This window comes from Chionomys nivalis, chromosome 11, assembly GCF_950005125.1.
Source record: "Chionomys nivalis chromosome 11, mChiNiv1.1, whole genome shotgun sequence".
NCBI classification, from domain to species: domain Eukaryota; kingdom Metazoa; phylum Chordata; class Mammalia; order Rodentia; family Cricetidae; genus Chionomys; species Chionomys nivalis.
Genome location: NC_080096.1, coordinates 74257016 through 74279342, shown reverse-complemented (window position 1 = coordinate 74279342; position 22327 = coordinate 74257016). Strand labels below are relative to the sequence as shown.

At 45.9% G+C, this 22327-nt stretch overlaps 1 protein-coding gene across 4 annotated transcripts in view; it reads right to left on the bottom strand.

Annotated features, from left to right (window-relative positions):
• Window positions 1-6170: 6170 nt before the first annotated feature.
• The window catches only part of Cdk5rap2 (CDK5 regulatory subunit associated protein 2), a 191053-nt gene continuing 174896 nt past the window's right edge, over window positions 6171-22327 (bottom strand). For all 4 annotated transcript variants that reach the window (XM_057784811.1, XM_057784814.1, XM_057784812.1 and 1 more), the window contains exons 31-36: window positions 21814-21891; window positions 20691-20956; window positions 16112-16255; window positions 11138-11264; window positions 6672-6718; window positions 6171-6267 (exon numbers count right to left, since the gene is read on the bottom strand). In XM_057784811.1, the coding sequence (XP_057640794.1) occupies window positions 6211-6267; window positions 6672-6718; window positions 11138-11264; window positions 16112-16255; window positions 20691-20956; window positions 21814-21891 (719 nt within the window). In that variant the 3' untranslated portion in view covers window positions 6171-6210. The remainder of the gene's footprint in view (window positions 6268-6671; window positions 6719-11137; window positions 11265-16111; window positions 16256-20690; window positions 20957-21813; window positions 21892-22327) is intronic.

The window sequence follows — 22327 nt, the reverse complement described above, 5'->3', positions numbered from 1 at the left end:
ATAAAGAACCACAGCCAATCTGTAGCAAGAAAGGCCATTGCATGAGACTTCTATATCCAAATGAACTTCTGGCTCTGTGCATAGGCCGCAGCTGAGGCAGCTGAGGGAGGACTTGTGTTGAGTCAGGTGTGCTCCGAGCCCAGCGGAGGATACACGGGGCAGTCAGAGCTGGGGGCTCTAAAACCAAATGGTTGGGCACCAGATGAAGGTGGAAGTCACAGAATAATCCCACATTAGTTCAGAATTATGAATAATAAAGGGTTATTTATTTAGGGAAAACTTACAGATCACTGTTCTGGACAGTCCTCTGCACAAATGGGGAACAGGAATAGAGTCTAGCAGTCAGAAGTGAGAGCTGAACAAAGTACATGGTATCAGAAAATAGATAAGCAGGACACAAGGAAAAAGACTGTCAAATCTTTCCAAGACAGGGTAAGATGGTTCTGAAAAGTTTCCTGCCTTTGAAAATGGTCTGTCAGTTACACTAGGCCTCAGCTAAAGCTGGTTGCTCCAACATTGCAAATGAGACTTTGGGTGATTGTTCAGGTAGCTAATTGTCTCCATCATATATTGCTTGCTTTGGAAGCTGCTTGATTGTACTTCCTATCTGCTCAAGTAATATTATCTCCCTTCTCAGGCCTTTGATGGTGTTGAAAATTAAATAGTCATAGTTACTGTCTTTGATCTAGCCAAGCCATTTCCTATACAAGACTTAGACTCCTTAGGACAGAATGTTTATTAAAACATTTAGCATATGTTCCTTGCTTAATATTGTTTGTGCTGGTTGTAAGTCAAATTATACTATATATCTGTTCCTAGTGTATATAGTTTTGTTTTGGGTTTGGAACTCTCTTATTTAAACAAAAGGGGGAGGTGCTGTGGGAGCACATTTCACTCCTTCAGCCAATAGTCTTTAAGATACCAGCCCACTTGGGCATGGTCTCTTATACTGTAAATGCAGCTGTAAAGCATGCATTCACTCTCTTGCTTCTGACTCTTGCTTCTGGCTGCTAGACTCTGTTCCTGTTCCCTGTTCATGCAGAGGACTGTTGACTAGGACAGTGATCTGTAAGCTTTCCCTAAATAAATAACCCTTTATTATTCATAATTCTGAACTAGTGTGGGATTATTTTGTAAATTCTGCATTCATTGTAAGAAGAGAAATATGCAAGGATGGCTTTCCCAGAGTGCACCATGAAGACAGAAAACACCCAAGGAGCAATGATATGTGGGCAGGAAAGAAGACCATGCTCTCAAAGGTTGAGGCCAGGGGCATTTGGATCATTCCCCAATGGCAGTCTATTAAGGATCTGAGAGTAAAAACAGCCCTTCCAGGCAGATACTTGGCTATCATTCTGTTTCTAGATAGGAGGCTTAGAGTGCTCTGCCTTAACGCTTGGTTCCTGTGAGGACACTCCAGTATGGCCCTCTCAGTAGCTTCCAACCATCCTGTGTCCACACCCACCTTATCCAGACTTCTTCCCTATTTGCCAATGAAGTCCTCTGCCTCCTGTTGACACCCAGGCCCCACCACTGTTGCTGTCAAGAGTCTAAACAGCAGCCAGATACAAAAGAGGGATAATCAACAGAAAAATCTGTAAACACAGAAGCTAGACAGCATGAAGACTGGGCCCCTGATCTCAAGAAGAGTCAACCATCTAGGGAAGCCAGGGTGAGAGCATGCTAGGCATGGGCAACATGTGCCAAGGTCTGGTGGTGGCAGGAAATAAAAAATCTCTATGAGGATAGAACACAGGAGCCCTGGAGCCTGCATGTCATGCCCGAGGTATGATAGAAGGTCCTACTGGGGTTGACCAGAGGTTGACACAACCAGTTTTGTGTAGAAACTTGTAGTGTGTGGTGACAGTTGGACAGTATCAGTGTGGATGTGGTGAGCTAAAGGGCAAAGCCACTGCACAACCTGGTCCTGGTGAAAGCAGATGATCATTTGAAAGGAGTGATGGCTTTGGGGAATCGAGTGGACCTATTGACATACAGCTTCTGGAGAGTAAGGGACCCAACATGAGGACCACTACTAAACAGAAGAATGAACTGTGCAGTGGAGCTACTCCACGGTCTGGCCAGTCTGGCTTCACAGTGCCCATTACACCTGCTGAAGAGAATAATGAATCTTGCTCTAAGAGCCCTGAAGCCTACAGCAAGATAGTGGCTCTCTGGATCTCTAAACAGCCACCTACCTGGCACCTGACAGTATAGGTTGGGAGGAGCTGTCTGTGGTGAGGTAAGTTGCCTTGCTGCTGGGGCAGAGCCTTTGCTTCTCAAGGGACAGGATGACTCATTGTGATACTTGAATTTTTGAGTTAGGCTTAAAATACAGCCAAGATTGAAGAGGTAATCTGGCAGGGCCAGGTTCCCAAAGGCAGGCTTCTTGGCCTCTACAATACGAAGACCTTATTAACAAGATCACTCTTTCTCCATTCATGGGTCATTTACAAGCAGTTCTTAGGGCTGCTATGTCAAGGAATTCAGTTGTTGGTCTCTGAGCCCCTGCCCTGGCCTCCCAGGACATTGTGGCAGAAAGTGTGAGGAAGAAAGGCTCATAAGAGTCTTCCAACAGACAGCATTCTTTAAAGAAAGATCCAGAAGGCAGGATCATTCAAAGAGCAGACAATGGAGGTGACTGACTGAGCGACTGCACTTTGGGCTTCATGGTGGGGCAGAGACTGAAGGCCACTCCCGAGAGAGTGGGCAGGAGGCCCAGCCTGCCCCTCTGTTCTCTCTAGATATTTTGCCTCTGCAGCTGGGTCTCTCAGGTGCAGTTGCTCAGGCACATGTGGCAATTAAGTTCACCAATGGGAAATTGATGCATTTTTTTGATGACTGCTTCAGAGCCTCCTGAATTCAGCTGCTGGTAAAATTAACTCACCAGGGACAATGGAACATTTTCCAAGGTCCAAACTGTCTTTATTTGCAGTTTGTTTTTGGCCCTCATCCAGCCAAAACAAACCAGCATGCTCCCCCGCTTCCAGGACAAGGGAGGGCTTCCCCTAGCCCTTGGGACTATTTTAGGCTAGAGAATAATATCAGTTACTCTGGACGACTGTGCTGCTGAAAGTCGGTGGGAGACCTGAAGTGAGGCACTTCTGGGCTTCCAGACATTCTGCCCTGCAGTATCTGCTCCCAGGTGCCTCAGTTTAGTGGCCAGGGGTTCCAAAGTCCAAGTTCATGCCCTTGCCAATGACTAAGCTCGGCTCCCATGGGCAATGTGCTAGGCATATGCCAGGCAGGGTAATACTGCTCACCACAGACACACCTGAACCCAGGTCTGTCAGCGGCCTGGCCTGGTGTTCCCCACCAGCCTGTACTAAAGCACTGGCCACACATGCACTTGTGTACAACTGACAAAGGCACTCGAGACAGCACTGCAGAAACTGGCCCGAGGGCAGCACTGAGACACCCAAGGAGAGATGCTGATTTAGGACAGCAGTCTTATCCTTCAGCTAACTTCGTTTTTTACAGCTTAAGACACCAGGACTGGGTGGAAAGGAACTCCCACTAAATAGCTGTGCAAATTAAGGGCTGAAGCATGAAGCTTGGGACCAGACGCCAGTCTACTACTCTACTCAGCAGACAAGCTTCTAAGGAAAAGGGGCGACTTGTAGAGCAAGGAACCCGACATGAAGCAGTGTGTCCATCTGCTTTTCACACACTGGCACATCAGCAAAAGATGCAGCTGTACAGAAGAGAGCACAGATGACAGGAGCCCCTGCAGGAAGAGGCTGGCCGGCTGAGCAGATGGAGCCAGAGCTGCACCTGGGCCTCAGCTCTCTAGCTGAGCACTGGAGGCCCTTGGCAGGGCAGCAGGGGAAGCCAGTCTGGAGTCTGGATGGAAGAGAAAAGCACAGGCAGCAACACTGCCCCGTCCGTCCGTCCGTGTGTGTGTGTGTGTGTGTGTGTTGGGGGGGGGATGGAGAGAGAAAGAGAGCGCTTTAGAAAGCATGCTAGAGAGAAAGCCTGGCATTCAGTGGGGACACAAGGTGCTCTCCAAGAGCTCAGGGAGGAGTAGTAAAAACGAAAGTGTCCCAGAAGAGACTACGAAGGGGGCGGAGAGGAAGACAGTGCCTAGAATCAGATTCTCAGGATTCCAGCATGGGAAAATGATGGAGGTGGTTCTTGTATCTTATCTGTTGCTTTCATTGGTTAACTAATAAAAAAAACTGCCTTAGCCCATTTATAGGCCAGCCCTTAGGTGGGTGGAGTAAACAGACAAAATGCTGGGAGAAAGAAGCCGAGTTAGGAGTCGCCATGATTCTCCCACTCCAGACAGACGCAGGTTAAGATCTCCCTGGTAAGCCAGCTCGTGGTACTACACAGAATATTAGAAATGGGTTAGATCAATATGTAAGAGCTAGCCAATAAGAGGCCGGAACTAATGGGCCAGGCAGTGTTTAAAAAAATACAGTTTCCGTGTAATTATTTCGGGGCATAAGCTAGCCATGCGGGCGGCCGGGTGCCGGGGACGCAGCCCTGCCTCACATATTACAACAGGAAAAGATTTTTCAAGGCCCAGTCAAAGCTGGCTGGGAAAAGAAGATGCAGTGAGAGGCTTTCAGATAGGCTGTGGTCTGGCTGAGGCTTGGAAGACAGAGGGGGCACCTTAGGCTGAGACAATAAGCTGGCCTGGAACCTGCCAGGAGCAAGGAGGCAAGAGGAGAGAGTGGTAGCAGCCAGACCTGGGGCTGTGTGATCCCTGCCAGCAGCCTGGCCTGGAACCAGAGGGCAGTGGGAAGGTGCCAACATGGGCAGGGAGGGAAGTGCCTGGTTTGTTTCTGTACCCTGCTGCTTTAGAGAAAGGAGGGAGAAGATTCTTCAAGAGAAAAGAGTGAAAGACCAGAAAGGAGCCTACCAGAGTAGAAAAAAGACCTCCTAGAGGTCAAAGCAGAAGAGATGAGGTAGCAGGCGAGGAGGAAGGATGGAAGATGGTAAGCAACATGCAGCATGATAGACTCTAGAGCTAAGCCAGGCTTTGTTTAATGTTCAGGGATCCATGCAGCTCAGAACAAAGCTAAGAACCATTTAAAATGAAAGTCAGTGACAGGGCTGCACCAAGTGTACGAAGCAGCAACATGGACAGCTGAGGAGACTAGCGTCACAGGGCAGTGCAAAAGCCAAGTCCCAGCTCCAGGCCTCATTCTGTTTCCTAAATCGGAAACAACTCCAGCCTAGAAGATGGCTCTAGGGGCTGTTAGGAGCTAAGGACCTGCCTGAGGAGGTACAGCCAAGGCAAGCCCACATTGGACTTATTTTCCTCTGGGTTCTGGAGTGGGCTTAGATGTATGTGAAAGCTGGGCAGTGGTGGCACAAGCCTTTAATCCTAACACTCAGGAGGCAAAGGCAGGGGGATCTCCAAGTTTGAGGCCAGCCGGGCTACAGAGTGAGTACCAGGATAGGCTCCAAAGCTACACAGAGAAATCCTGTTTTGAAAAACAAAACAAAAAAGAAAAAAGGAAAGAAAACAAAAGAGTATGTGAGTGTTAGGAAAAATCCTAAGATGAGCCGCTCCACCAGTGCAAAGAAATCCAATTAGGTCAGATTAAATCAAATTAAATGCCCATGTTTTATTAAATACAGTGCTCTGGAGAGACAGGAAAGTGGAGAGCACAGGCAAACCGGAACCACGTGGTTCTCCTTTGATAGCCCACTTAAATACCCTGTGGGAGTGGTCCTGACCTTCCCCTGGGGAGGGGTCATGACCTGGCATGCTGGGATTTGAAGTCCAGACCAATGCTACTCCCAGGCCAGAGGCCTGGGATGGATGCCAGGGGACTGGGGTTATGCTCCCAACTTAACAGTGAGATCTGCAGGCCCTGCGTCTGGCTCCTAAGACATTGGTGTAAGAGTTCAGGTCCTTGGCTCAGAGGCTCCATCCGGATGGATCATTTAAAGAGACAGTGCTATTGGGAATTGGTTCTCAGATCTGGGGTGGATATGGAGCCCATCAGATGTGTGGGAAGCTCCAGATCACAGGATCCAAAGCTCATGGCCTTTATGGCGCCTGACTGCAGAGCAATGAAACCTTCGAGACAAGAACCTCAAGCCAACTTTCAGACAGAAATCACTGCACAACCACACACTTCCTCTGGCCAGCAGCCTTTGCTTCCTTCACCATCAGGAGCTACAGTGAGGGCAGAGGCAGGAAATCTCAGAACCACAAGCTTTATTTTTTTTATTATTATTGTATTTATTATTTCATGAACCCGGTCTGCTGGGACTGGATGTTCCTGAATGGGCAGTCCTAGTTCTTTGCTGGGAAAAGAGAAAGAGAGAGAATATTAGGTCATGGAGTGTCTGAAGTAAATACTGCATTCACTCATTCACTCATTCACTCATTCATTCATTCATTCATTCATTCATTCATTCATTCATTCATTCATTCCAGGAGGCTGCTGCACACATGCCTCTGCGTAGGCTGCTGTTTGCTGTACTCTCCTTAGTAAAACAGCATTGGAAAAGGAATCAAGAGTGTCCACTGAGGACAGGTGTGAGAGAATGGAATGTTTCGTGCTCTCTGGGCAGAAACTACAGCTTCTTGTGGAAGCTGTAACCCTTGGTCGCACCTTTGACTTTATTCTACGGAAGAGGACAATTTAGACATCCCCAGCTCCTAGTTACCCAAAACTTTCAGTGCAAACAACTCAGGGGTCACTTACCTCAAGGTTTCGTCTGGCCTTCTGAAGGACTTGGTGGGTGATGACCACTGAGAAAAAAGCAAAGAGAGGAACAATTAGAGCCACAGACCTCAGAAGAGTAGAATAAAGAACAAAGCCAGTGATGGGGAAGCCTGGACCCAGACAACTGGATGATGTCTGAAGGGTCTTCAACAGGCTCATGTTCGAACACATGACCCTCTGGTGGTGCTGTTTTGGAGAGTGTCCCAGTGCCATTTATGTTTCTGTGATAGAATATTCTGGCAAAAAGCAACACCGAGAAGAGTTTACATTAGCTCACAATTCTAGGCTACAGTTTGTCACTGTAGATGTCAAGGCAGCAGGAGCTTGAGACAGCTGGTCACATTCACCATCAAGAGCAGAGAAGCATGCACGCTTCTGGCTTGCTTGTGTTCACATCAATTTCTCTACTCCTACCAGTTCAGAATACCCTGCCCAGGGAACTGCTGAGTCTTCCCACATCAATTAACTTTAGTAAGAAAGTCCCTTCCAGACATGCCCACAGGCCAACCCAATACAGACAATCCTCCCTTGAGACTCTCTTCACAGGTGATTTTACACAGGGTATGCCACATTCGCGATTAAAGATGATCACAGAGGCTTAGGAAACTTTTAAGACTGTGACCTAACTAACAGAAGTGGGCTGTTGGTGCCATCACTTGAAAGGATATGTACTTTTGTCTCTTACCAGCACTCTAGATTTTCTGATCCACCAAGACATAAAGGAACTGTAAGCTTACACTACCCCAGATTCTACTCCTGTATGCCTTCCCCCACCATGATGGACCCCATATTCCACCAAACCATGAGCCAAAAGAAATCCTTTCCCCCTTACATTGTTTCTCTCAAGTTTTTGTCATAGAACTCAGTAACCTACAGAAAAGCCCTGAACAATCGAGACCAGAGAGAAGTATGAAGGCCTCACTTGTTCCTTTTCAATTCCCAGGGCGAATTAAATGCACTGGGAAGGGTGGACCTTGGACAACACTTCAAGTCCTCACAGGGACCTCACAGTAGTATGTATGCTACTCTTCAGAGGCAATGCCCGGTTCTGCATGGCCACCTGGATCACCTGATAATGACTGGGAAGGATGCTGGTGGCCAGTGTAAAGGGCAGGATCTGACAGTGCCTGGCTTCCTCTGCTGTTCTTGCCCTCTAGAAAGCAGTGTGGGAAACAAGTCCACACTTGGAGGCCCATGCCAAGTGTCCAGGGAAGTACTGTGAAAGCAAAGTTTTACACAACAGCCTTTCTTCAAGCATGCCTCTGGTATCCTGGAAGAACTCAGGGCATATTTTTCCTCCTGCCCTTCAGCTGGTGGAATAGCTCAGAACGGCTCCCCAGGGCAATGCTCTGTCTAAGCAGGGGTGGGCTAATGGGAGAGTTCAGGGCCCCTGCGTACTGACACTTGAGCTGTGTCAGAATTTGAGACAGGAGTGCCCACTACTTGGAGCAACCACACACAAAGGTGCTTTCTTCCACAGCCCCTGGTCTAGCAAAGACTAAAGCGGCAAGGGAAACTCCAGGTTTCTGAGCCTGATCAGGAATCTAGAGGCAGAATTGGGGATGCTGAGACGCAAGAGGACTGTCATGAGTTTAAGGCTAGCTTGAGAAAAAGGAATAAGAATCCATCCTAACTAGGACCCGGTGAGGGCCAGGGAGTACCCTGCTCCTCAGAATCCCAGCCCCCTTGACTCATGCTTGCTGAGGCCACCTACAGCTCACCCCAGCATATGAACCACTGCGGCTCACCCCAGCATATGGCCACCTGCAGTTCACCCCAGCATATGGCCCACTGCAGTTCACCCCAGCATACGGCCACGGGCAGTTCACCCCAGCATACGGCCCACTCCAGCTCACCCCAGCATATGGCCCTCCAGCTCACCCCAGCATATGGCCACCTGCAGCTCACCCCAGCATACGGCCCTCCAGCTCACCCCAGCATATGGCCACCTGCAGCTCACCCCAGCATACGGCCCTCCAGCTCACCCCAGCATATGGCCACCTGTAGCTCACCCCAGCATATGGCCACCTGCAGCTCACCCCAGCCATACGGCCCTCCAGCTCACCCCAGCATACGGACCACTCCAGCTCACCCCAGCATATGGCCCACTCCAGCTCACCCCAGCATATGGCCCACTCCAGCTCACCCCAGCATATGGCCCACTGCAGCACACCCCAGCATACGGACCACTCCAGCTCACCCCAGCATATGGCCCACTCCAGCTCACCCCAGCATATGGCCCACTCCAGCTCACCCCAGCATACGGACCACTCCAGCTCACCCCAGCATATGGCCCACTCTAGCTCACCCCAGCATACGGCCCACTCCAGCTCACCCCAGCATATGGCCCACTGTCCGCTTATTAGAATAACTGCCTGGAGGAAATGTCTTTCTTGTTTCACAAAAAATTCCATCTGGAGGCATAGAGATCAACAGACATAGTGAACTTCACTTTTATCTGAGTAAAAAGAATTTCACTGGTGTTCCTTGCCTCTCTGTCTCCACCTTACCCCTGGCTGCAGGGTCCATGGTGTGCCCTAGGAAGCCCAATATATGGGACCCAGCATACAACTCTGATGTGAATAGGAATTGTGAATCTTTCTAGGCATAGAGCATCACTTTCTCAAGATTCATCCATCAAGGGACCTGTGACCCAGAAAAGCCTGTCATGGCATGGAGGTTAAAAATAATCTTGAAAGACCACTGGATGTATGGTGGAAGCCCAAAAATGTGAGCTTATTTCCACATTGTCTGAAGGTTGGAGAGTTTGAGGTTGTACAATAATTGTTGACAACAACCAGGGCTACACATCCTGACCCAGGATGTGGTTACTTGGTTCTTTTGACAGTAAGATGGCACAAATAAACCATAGCAAATCCTGCTGCTCCTCGAGCCCAGTTCAAGGCTCTTTGTCCCACTTTCCCTGTTATGGCTGGACATGAAATGCTCCCTGTTTTGTACATAAAATGTACTCCTGTGTTTGAAGACTCAATTCCCAATTGGTGGGACTATTTGGAGAGGTTGTAAAGTGAGGCCTGGCTAATGTGACTAGGTCACGGGGAACAGGCTTTGAGAGTGATAGCGTGGTCCCTCTAATCTTGTCTACATTTTGTCTGTCACATGACGTGACTAGTTACCTCATGCTAGTATTCCCCCACACAGGAACTAATCCTACCAGCATGTCCCCACTATGGTTAACCCTCTAAACTGTGAGCCAAAACAAGTTTAACCTTCCTTCCAGGGACTGTGTCATATAACCAGAAAACTAATGTGCGCTCTTGCTCAAGTGAGAACCTTGACCTGTTTTCAGCATGTCTACAAGACGCCTGGGAATCCTGTTCCTCTGCTGTCTGATCGACATGCCTCAGTGACAATCAGATTTAATCTCGGACCAAAGCCTCACACTACTTTCAGGCTGCCTCTGGCAGGCCCTCAAGTTGATAACCCTGAAGCTTATGCCCCCTTACCCCTCATTGAGTTCAGGGTCCTTTACAAAATAAACTACCTGCCCCCTGTCCCCAGAGCCTATGAAAAGGACAGAGCACAGGAGCCCGGTGTCTGGCCATAACTGAATTTTATTCATTTGCAGTTCAAACCCTTACTAACCTCATAGTCTTTTCCAGAAGATTCCTAGAGGGCAGCTAATGAGACCACCTACTTCGCAATCCTCTATGCCCCATGCTCCTAAGAAATGCTGCTGAGAGAGAAGCCACCGGCTGCAGTAGTGGACAGAGGAAGGTACAATTGGTGACAATCCTAAGACAGGCAATCTGACAGGCTGAGAGCAGAGGCAAGGCCACCGCTGAGCTGCTGGAGAGCCTGGTGGAGTTGTTTGTCTCCACACACGGGTGAGGAGTGCTGCGGGTTTGAATATGAGGCCCTGATGTGGCTGAGTTAAGAGACCTTAAGCTGTCTTCCTTCTCCCCTGAAGCCCATGGTAGGAACTTTCATGTGAAACATGCCAGCTTGGTCCTCTGCAGGAAGGAGCCCCGTTGATCTCCTTCGGAGGTCTTTCCCAAGAGGCCCTGGTCTCTGGTCCCCCTTGCCTCAGCCTTGCACAGTCAGCTTTTATTTCACCAGCAAGATAATTCTGGGTTCTCACACATAAACAAAACCTACCGTCACCTCTGTCATTGCAGGTCCTGTCCTAGACTGTCATTCCGTGTTCCAGATCACAATGTCTACTCCTTTCAGAATCAGTTCAGAGGCCCTTCTCCTAGGACACCCACCACGCTCCTATAACGCACCATCTGTTACCCATGAGAGGACAGTCCTGGCAGAACTGACTGTGCAGTTCAAAAAGGGTGAGGCAGGAAAATAAACCCCAAGAAGGAGGTATGACCTCAGAAGCCTGGGCCCCAAAGAGTGCAGGCCATGACTGCACTGTCAGCCCTGACCACGGAGGTAGGCAGCGGTCAGTGTGGCAGCCCCCGCCTCTCACTCACACTGATCCCAGATGACTTTCTCCTGGTGCTTTTTCTGCTGCAGAAGTTTTGCTGTGTTCTGCAGCTTCTTTTCTTGTTCAAACAACTTTCTGTGTAGTTTGGTGATCTCTGCCTTTAGTTCTCCAATCTAAAGAAAAAAATAATGAGAAAAATATAATAACATAAAACACAAGATTACATCGGAGGAACTAAAAATAACATCAAAAGATGCTCAACTTCACTAGCAAAATATCTGAATAAGCCACAGCCCTTTGTGCACAATATATTAGCAGAACTGGACAGAATCAAGGGAGAAAACGAAAGTCAGAACTGTGATAGCCCTTGGAATGGTTGTGGCCCAGTGAGGGTACAAGATCTACTGAATTGTAAATGCATTCTATCTCTCTGCCTGTCCATTCTGTGCCACAGCATCTACCCCCAGGGCCAATCACATCAGCACAGGATTATGTCTTTCTCCATGGGCACATGGCACTGCCAGAGGCAAGAACAATAAACTGAGTTGGTTCATAGTAATCTGAATTAAAAAATTGTGGTACTTACATTGAAAAAAAAAGAATTGCGCAGTCACTAAAATGGATGCTGTAGAGATCTATTTATTGATTTCAAAAGATGATTAAAATTAGTGAAAGAAAGAAATTAATAGACTGAATGCTGCATGTGAGGCATTTCTGTTTTATAAAAGGAAACACAGATCTCTACAGCTATAAACATATATTGATGTGGTAACCAAACATCAATGGTGAGTTTTAAATTTTTGTAGTTTCTTTTTTGTTAACATAAGTCATAATGCTGATTTAAATTTTTTAATGTGTTAATCTTAACACAACAATACTCATCAAGTACAGACCAATTTTGTTTTTGTTTTTCAGAGTGGAGCGTGCATGCCACACCCACCATCCTGTGAGTGTCGCAGTGGAGACTCCCTTAGCTGACTCCAGAACTAAGAACACTCCTTTTCTCTTGGCTGCACTAAACCTTTGCTACCAAGAAGGGACACAGTACGTTGGCAGTCCCTGTAGAGTCTTTTCCAGTTTGTTCCAAACATGTTTGTGGTATCTATGCTTTCAATAGAACATCAGATTCTAATTACATATTATGTTGACCTGTGAGCCACATATATGGACAGAAAGCTGGCTGTATGGAAACTAAAATATGCTTTATGGGAGACCAGATAAAGGCAACTCACTGAAAAACACTTTGCTAGCAAATCAGGTGTGGGCGAGACAACTATAAAAGACGTAGGAGGAACAGTCTACAAGAATTCTATATTCGGATGCTCTGCAAGTGCCTTAAGTTTCCTCTTCATCTTGAAGAAACAGAAATTGGTAGTGACAGAAATACATTATGGATATGGTTTGTGAAAGAAAGAAGATGTGGAACTCCAATCAGAAGACCCATATTCAAAGAAAGGCCTGGCCCTATATCAAAGGAATGACAAATGAATGCACATTTATCTGTTTTAAGCTAAACTAAAAGGTTTAAGGTATGTATCTTTTTTTATTCCCCACCTTAACTTCCTTTTAGGTTAACCAATCATGTCAGGTACAAAGACTTCAGTGATTCTCCAAAACAGATCCTAATTTCATCATTAGATTTGCTTTGATTCTCTAGTACAGGCCAGGAGCCCATGAATACTTATCTTCTAGTCAGGATTTCACAGGCCACAATCCTAGGACAAAGTCTCCCTACAGTTCTGCATCTGCGACACTTTCTGCATCTGGCTCATCTTTCATACTGTAGTAAAGTGAGATTCAAAGGGTATGGTGGAAGCCAAGAAGGCAGTCTTGCCGGAGCAAGATTACTTTCCTAGATTGCTTGGTTTATCCCTTTGTTCTTTCTACAGTCAGGTCAGCATAGGGCTTACATAGGAAGGAATAATTCTGCAGCTACAATGTTTTAGGGCTTTGATTGATAGATGATTATAATTAGTGATAAAGAAACCAAAACCAACAACTGTTCATAAAACTGAACACAGATGTATTGATATGGCAAAAAGTCATAATGTTAGTTATTTCCAAGAGATATGATTTCAGGCTGTCTGAAACGGTAATGTGTGTGTGTGTGTGTGTGTGTGTACATACTACAGATCTATGTGTATTATACATATTCATGTGTGTATGTGCACATGTGCTTATACCTGTGTGAACACACACATGATGCCAGAGAACAGCATTGGGTGATTTTCTTCATTGCTATCCATCTTAGTTTTGACGGAGGGTTTCTCACTGACTTGAAATCACTGAATTAGCTTGGTAGTCACTAAATTTTGCCACGATTCCTTCCCTTAATGCTGGGCTCAGAGATGTGCACACCCTTCAGGCCCAGATTTGACATGGGTGCTCAGGTCCTCATGCTTCTACAGGTTTTTCCATCTGAGCCAGCTCCCTAGCCCCATTCATATATTTTTTAAAGCTATAATGCTGATTTAACACTTCAACTAACCCTCCCTTTCTTACTTGGAGCTCAGGAAGCCATGCCATGATAGATGGCAGCAATGACCCCAACCAGCAAAGAGCTCCTTTCTTGTCTCTGAGCACCAGCAGCTATTGAAGAGCAGGTGCCAGACTCCAGTTTGCAGTCCAGTGCTTACCAGCACTCACCTAAAACTGGACATCTTTAAGCTAGCACTTAAAACAAGTAAATTTAAATATTTATGTCTGTTGTTTCGCTGTACTTAAATCTTCCCGTTCATCTCATGACGGAAAGTATTCTAAGACAGCAAAATTCTAGAGCCTAGCTCTGCCACTTCCTGGCTGCAGAGTTCTGAGGCAAGTCATGTAACTTTCTGAAGTTACATGCCTCCTACTTCTGGAAAACGGGAGTAAGAATGTGCAACTCCAGCTAACAGGGAGGATTTTGAATGATGCCAACCCAAGGAAATAATACATAGTGGGCATGCTGATCACCCTCATCTTATCGTTACATGTTGTACACATGTATTAGAACCTCACAACATAAAATTACACATAAAATGTGTAATTGTGTCAATTAAATATAAAATACGTTAATTAAAAAATGAATAATGACACCTTGACCTAATTGTCCAAACATACTCCACTTGTGAATTAAGAAAGGAAACTACCTAAGTCCCTGAGGCCACAAGGGGTAAGATTTTAGTGTGAGCAGAACATGTGGCACCAAGTAGGCATCAGAATCAATGAACAGAAGTGGAAGCCTCCCACCCCCACCCTCGAGAAAACGCACACCATCAGTGCTTCACCTGGCTTCTGGGGGAGGTTACTCTTTTCCTTTTCATGATGAGCATCTCAAATACCTATACAAGTCAACAGAATTGGATAGGAATCCCAGGAACCTGCCCAGAACTAACAACTGTCAGCGCAAGGCCTCCCTCCAATGTCGTGTCATCTATAAAATAGTTCAGTATACATCACTTACAAAGTTCTCTGAACCTGTACAGCATTAGCACAAGATAACTCCTGAGCACCACTGAGCATGAAAACACAAACCCCAAATACCAGGCTTGAAGCAATTGTATTAGGAATGCCTAGTCTATAAAAAAGTCTATCAAATCCTGAAAAACAACCAAAGTCAGACTTCTTTTTTTAATATAATCTATTCAACTTAGCATCCAAACAAGAAGTACATTGTTACAAGCTACTTCCTTTTAATCTGTGGTTTTCAATGCTCCTGGTTGTACACATCAGGCTGGCAAAAGTGAGGTCCTAGCAGCTCCACTTATCAAAAACTTTCAGGGGATACTATGGGGCAGGTCCAAGATTTACCTCCCTCTTCCTCATTAGGATGTTGTATGTTCTAAGCTCATCTTGTGTATCTGCCCAGACCTGAAATAAGCCATTTCCTGTAGGAGGCCTGGCCCAACCCTTGAAAAGAGGCCCTCAGAACCAGTCTTAGGGTATCTATTGGGTTTGATGCTCTGAATCCAATTATTTCTACAGTATTTTATGTGGAGCGATTCAGTCAATTTGTAAAACAGAAAATGCATCACAGTTCATTTTTATGCTTATAATTCAAATTTAGGATCATATGGTTTTCATTTCTCTGATTTCATATTTATCCTTCTTTCAGTAAAACTCTCAGTTCCTAATGAAATTCTGCACTGTTTATCTTACATCACAGGTGAAGGCACCTGCTACCAAAGCTGCTAATAAAGTGAAGTCCCAGGCCGCATGTGGTGGAAGGAGTGAACTGACTTCTACAAGCAGTCCTTTGATGTCCACGTGCATGCCAGTACACAAGCATGTGTGTACACATAAATAAATAAATGTAAAGAATTTACACTTATCTTACAACAGGAACATACGAGATGGGAACTTTCGGTACAAACAACCTCACTGCCGGCTGTGAAGGTCTGAGAGCTGCCAAAACTAAATGAGGTAGTGACTTGAAATGTAAACTTCCCTTCTGCCTTCGTGCTCACCTTTGGAAAACATTTATCAATCCAGTCAAATGAAATAGAAAATATCCACTGGGCTACCAAGCAGAACTCTAACATCCTTTTCCTGCGATTAGCCAGAGTGTTGTACACTGTGCCAGGATACACATGAATCCTACTGTTGAAAGCCAAGACAAGGCTTCTGACCTTTCACTCTCAAATAGTTAAATAGTTATTCACAAAAATCCAGCGGAAGCCATCAATAGATCAGAAGGCCCTAAAGTGCAAGGCATGGCTAGGAATTTGAGCAAGCTGGGCCATAAAGACAAGCTGACATGTGAAACCCAGCAAGTCAAGAACAAACCCAGAGTTCACACATGTATGCTTTCAAATCAGTTCCACAACCCAGGCCCTGAACTTTGTACAAAGTGTGAACAGAATACCACTCGATAATGCCATGCTGGGAATTAGGTAAGAACTCAGTATGGCCCCCAAACCCCGGGTACCATGCTCAAGGTGGGGCACATTAGCTGTGGGCCAGTTCTTAACTGGCCATAGAATGAACAGAGATGCAGGCCTCTCTGGAGTATTTGAGCCTCTGAGCATGTAGGATTACCTACCTGCTCACAGTGAAGTGAACACTGGCCATCTGTGGGGACTGAGACCCTCCAGAAGAGTTTCAGCAACCTTGAGGCTTCTTCCAGGATCAGCCTGGCTGTGTTCATGCTGGAGAGAAACTTGCTCAGAGGCACAGAGAGTGGAACCTACAAAGGATAACGATGCTATTACAAGTCACCTTGACAGGGATCACTCACAGACAAGCATGACTTAATAGGCAGCAGAAGGCTTCAGACTAGGGCTCCTGTTCCACATGATGAGAGGGAACCAGGGTTATGCAACACCAGTGAGCTATACAGTAGAGAGAATTTTCTTGGTAAGTTTAGCCCAGTCAATAACCATGGTTAGTAACCCACAGTAACTCCATCCAGACCACCAGAGAGAAATGATAGCAACACAGCCCAGAGCACAACACATATATTTGCCAGAGATGGCCTTCTGAGAATGTATGGTATCAGGGGTCTCTGGAACCTCTCTCCGTCTCTGTGCTGGAGGCACACTCACATGGGGAGAAGTGTCAAAGGCAAGAGAACAAAAAGAATGTGGCACAGTGGAAGAGAGCTAAAAAGAGGAGCAAGAGGAAACTGAAAAGCATTTCTCTTTGCAACTGATAGATATAAAACTGCACACCTGTTTAGATAGCAAAATGACAAAAATATGAATATTATTCCAACAAACACAAAGGTGTATAGAGACAGGCATTAGCTCAGAACCATAGACACAAGCTCTCTGAAGAGTAAAGTAACATGCTAACAGTTAACAGGATTCCTAAAACCTTCCCAGCCTTTTTTTTTTTCTTTTAAACACTGCCTGGCCCATTATATCTAGCCTCTTCTAGGCTAATTCTCACGTATTAATTTAGCCCATTTCTAATAATCTGTGTAGCACCCAAGGTGTGCTTACCGGGAAGATTCTAGCCTACGTCCATCCTGGGTTGGAGCTTCATCGCGTCTGCCTCTGAGAGGAGCTGCCCTACATCTGAGCTCACTTCCCTTCCCAGCCTTTAAATGGGGAAAACTACTTTACACCTAATCAAAATATATAGTAAGAGATTTGTACAAAAAGATAACTCACTGCAGCTGACATGCCCACAAACAGTGAAAGAAGGAATAGCCCATGCTACATCCACAGTAGCTTATTGGCAGTCACTGAAAAGGCAAATGCTCAAAAGAAAAAGTATTAATACCACGTAGCTGAAATATATGAACCTCATATTTTTGACTATTTGATAAACTTCGAGTGTCCCAAAAATATGTGTTTATTTTTGTATGTTTCTCTCTCTCTCTCTCTCTCTCTCGCTCTCTCTCTCACACATACACACACACACACATACACACACACAATTACAAGTGCTGACCTTTAAGTGTATTTGAAGAGAAGTTTTGTTTTCATTCTTTTCTACAATTTTAGCTTTCAAAACAAGTATTTTTTTTCTTTTCTTTTTCCTTTTTTTTTGGTCTATTTTATTTATTTATTTATTCATATATTTATTTATTTATTTATTTAAGAGTTCTGCCTCCTCCCCGCCACCACCTCCCATTTCCCTCCCCCTCCCCCGATCAAGTCCCCCTCCCTCATCAGCCCAAAGATCAATCAGGGTTCCCTGCCCTGTGCGAAGACCAAGGACCACCCACCTCCATCCAGGTCTATTAAGGTGAGCATCCAAACTGCCTAGGCTCCCACAAAGCCAGTACGTGCAGTAGGATCAAAAACCCATTGCCATTGTTCCTGAGTTCTCAGTAGTCCTCATTGTCCTCTATGTTCAGCGAGTCCAGTTTTATCCCATGCTTTTTCAGACCCAGGCCAGCTGGCCTTGGTGAGTTCCTGATAGAACATCCCCATTGTCTCAGTGTGTGGGTGCACCCCTCACGGTCCTGAGTTCCTTGCTCGTGCTCTCTCTCCTTCTGCTCCTGATTTGGACCTTGAGATTTCAGTCCTTCTGCTCCAATGTGGGTCTCTGTCTCTGTCTCCTTTCATCGCCTGATGAAGGTTAATATTCAGGAGGATGCTTATATGTTTTTCTTTGGGTTCACCTTCTTATTTAGCTTCTCTAGGATCACAAAATATAGGCTCAATGTCCTTTATTTATGGCTAGAAACCAAATATGAGTGAGTACATCCCATGTTCCTCTTTTTGGGTCTGGCTTACCTCACTCGGGATAGTGTTTTCTATTTCCATCCATTTGTACGCAAAATTCAAGAAGTCATTGTTTTTTACTGCTGAGTAGTACTCTAATATGTATATACTCCATACTTTCTTCATCCATTCTTCCATTGAAGGGCATCTAGGTTGTTTCCAGGTTGTGGCTATTACAAACAATGCTGCTATGAACATAGTTGAGCATATACTTTTGTGTATGATAAGGCATCTCTTGGGTATATTCCCAAGAGTGGTATTGCTGGGTTCAGGGGTAGGTTGATCCCGGATTTCCTGAGAAACCGCCATATTGTTTTCCAAAGTGGTTGCACAAGTTTGCATTCCCACCAGCAATGGATGAGTGTACCCTTTTCTCCACAACCTCTCCAGCAAAGGCTATCATTGGTGTTTTTGATTTTAGCCATTCTGACAGGTGTAAGATGGTATCTTAAAGTTGTCTTGATTTGCATTTCCCTGATCACTAAGGAAGTTGAGCATGCACTAAGGGCATCATTGAATAAATGGGACCTCCTGAGACTGAGAAGCTTCTGTAAAGCAAAGGACACTGTCACCAAGACAAAAAGGCAACCCACTGACTGGGAGAAGATCTTCACCAACCCCGCAACTGACAAAAGTCTGATCTCCAAAATATATAAAGAACTCAAGAAACTAGACCATAAAAGGCTAATCAACCCCCAATTATAAAATGAGGCACTGAGCTGAACAGAAAATTCTCAAAAGAAGAAGTTCAAATGGCCAAAAAACAAGTATTTTTTAATCAGAAAAGAACAGGAATCTTATTCAATATTATTTACCAAGCACTGACTCTATACAAGGTAAGGGGAGTAAGTAGGTACTGCTTATTTAATATGCCATAAAACACTGTCCCCTCTCTCATGGAGCTTATCATCTAGGAGAAGACAAAATGCAAATATGATTCTTAAATATAGTAAAACAAAAAAAGCAAAGTCACACACAAAGCCAAAGCAAATACCACCGGGAACTCAGCTTTGTTCAGTGACAATCTAGACTAACCGAGGAAATGACTCAGTGGATAAAGTGCTTGCTGAGCAAGCAGGTAGACATGTAGAAGCTGGGCAGGTGTGGTGGCCATCTAAAATCCAAGCACTAAAGAGGGAGAGTTTGGGGATCCAGACTCTCAAACAAGCTGGCTAGCTACACTGGTGATCAGTGAGTTTGGGTTCAATTGAGAAACTCCACCTCAATAAAGAATGTAGACAGGAATGAGACTGGAAGTCAGCATCGGACCTCCACACATATAAGCATCTGCACATATATATGTGATCACATACAGGTAATCACACACATAATACACATGTACATGCACACCATACCTACATACACATGCAAAGGAAAAGAAACCTTAAAAGTGGGGTCCAGAAGCTGTGACTAATGGAAGCTCAAAGGTCTAGTACCATCTCTCACCCTGTGACTTGGAGGTAATGCATGTCAAACACATGACGAGTTGTGTCAGGCATGTAAGTCTGTGACAACGGGTAACTTGAGATGAGGAGGATTCCAGGAAGATGAGGTAGGGAGAAGAGCGAAGTTAAGGATGGGGAATGCCAAGCCAGAAAAGTCAAGAGAAAGGCTGGGGACAGATATGGGGGGAAACAAGGACAACATCTGTGGCCTTGCCTGTTCAGAGCGGGACATGTTGGGGAAAGAGTGATGACTGACAGTGGGCAGACTGACTGAAGCCAGCCCAGTCCTTAGAGCTGCTTCCCAGAGAGAAGGGGGTCAGTCGGCCAGCACTGGCCAGAAAACAGAGCATGCTGGCTGCAGGACTGAGAACAGTCAGTGTTCAGCATCTCTACACTGGACTGATATAACCTCCTTCACAGGGCTGTTCTGAGCAAACACACACACAATCTCCTATGCAGGAAAATGACCTTAATGTGGACATAGAACATCTCTCAGGAATACATGCATCACAGAGTGGCTGTAAGAAATTACAGTATGGCATGGTCAGTATGGCTCACGACCAGATGTGAGCTCTGTGTGGTAAGGGGACAACCTGGTTGGGTCTGGTACAGTGTGCATGAAGATCAGGGCCTCTAACTGCCCCACAGCAGCCCAGGAGCCAAGCAGACAAGTCGGCCCACATGGTGTGTAAGTGGAGGGGTGGAATGACTGGATTCAAGAGGAAAGAGGGACAAAGAGTAACAGAAAGACTGGGGAGAAGTGAGAAGACACATAGCAGTGGCCACCATCAACCAGGGTACAATCTCAACATGCTGGCCACTGATCACCAACAGCCTGCTCCCTCAACTCTGAGCTTTCGTGTGCAACAGTTCCCAACTCCTCCCTTTTAGGGCTTTACTGGAGTCTAGACTATTAGGAATCTTCCAGAGAATGTAGCCAGCCCCTCTGCTTACTGGGAACAGGAAGGATCTCACTACATCAGCCCTACACTTAGGTTACCTTTGGCCCCAGCTTTTGACTTGTGGGGCCCAGAGCCTCTTGAGTTTGAATGTCCATCTTGGCAAGCAGTCTCTGGCCACGGCTGATCTGCTTATGGAGGGCATCAAAGTCCTCAATCAGGCCCAGCATATGGTGGCCACTCTTGCTTGCCCACACATGGTGTTCAGCAACCAGGCAGGGCATGCAAGGGGGGCTGATGATGGAAGCGCTACTGTCACAGGAGAGGGAGTCCACGTCAGTTCCAGAGAGCAGAGGAGTCTCGGAAGCTACAAAAGAAGAGGTAAATGTTGGATCTACTTGGGGCGGCACCTGTGTCCATGGAGTTATGCTGAGCAAGCACGAGAGCAACGGGGCCTGGCCTTGAGCCTACAGCTGTATTATCTTACATTGAGCAAAGACTGAAATCAACATAACCAATGTTTATTGAACACTCACTCTGTGGTAGACCCTAGGCTGGTAAGATGAACCATGCTGTTATTTTCATGACAATAGCTCAGGGTCTCATGGGAATATTGAAGCTGCAGGAATTCTAAATGCAAAGTGAGAGTGAGCCAGAGATCAAGGTAAAGAGCTATCTGAGCAAGGAGGGAAGTCAAGGAAGGCTCCCTGGAAGGGGCAGCTTGAGCTGTCCCAGACAAGAGGTCAGCATTATGCATCTAGAAAATCCTGTTGCTTTTTAACTTGGTTGATTTTGACTGGGGTGGTTGGAGAGGTATTTTACAGAGACGCCTGCATTCTTGAGTCTTGAGGAAGTGGGGGGATGAGACTGGTGAAAATTAGAAACCGTGAGAACGTTAAAGCACAGCTGGAGGTAACGACTCATCCGTGTGGTCAGCCCCCACTGCAGAGGGAGGAGACTGTCCAGTACTGCTGAAGCTGGATCCCAGAGACCCTGAAATCCATACAAAGGTGGTTTCAGTTTAAAACTTTAAGTTTAAAGTCTCTGAGGTTGTACTTGGTTAACTCCTAGGATGAATTCAGTGGCTTGCAGAGTATCTTCTAGAGATACAAACCTAAGTCCCAAACCACTGCCCAGCAGCCAGGGATGCCAGGGACCTCCCTTTCTTCTATTTAAAAAGCTTTAATGTCATACCCAACACTACTGCAGCTAACCAGTTTATACCTGATTTAGGTGCCATTGCCTGGGTGGACTCAAATAGATCAAATGAATTATCACTGGGCTCAGGACATTTGGTGCCATCTATAACAAACAAAACAAGAGAGGAAAATGAGCTTTACCATCATTAACACTAGGAAAGGATGGAATTAGGATGTGTTAGAGTATTTCACATGCATCCATTCATTTTAGATACTAAACATTCACTCACACCTTCACTGCACACAGTCCCGTAGCCAGGACCATGCATATTCTATTCACTCCCTGGTACCCTGTGCAGACACCAGGTAACAGAGGGGCCAGGCCCAGAGCCCTCTCTTGAAGAACTCTCCTGTTAAAACAGTAAACAGTTAACTTCATCTCAGGTGGCCAAGGATAAGGGAGGTAAGTATAGAGACAGGTGAGGGGGACCCTATGTAGACATCCCAGGAGGTGATGCCTAAATTATCTTTTAAAACTTTTTCAGTGCCTCGAGAGAAGGAGGGTAAGAAAAGTCAAGCAGAGTATGAGTCATCATTTA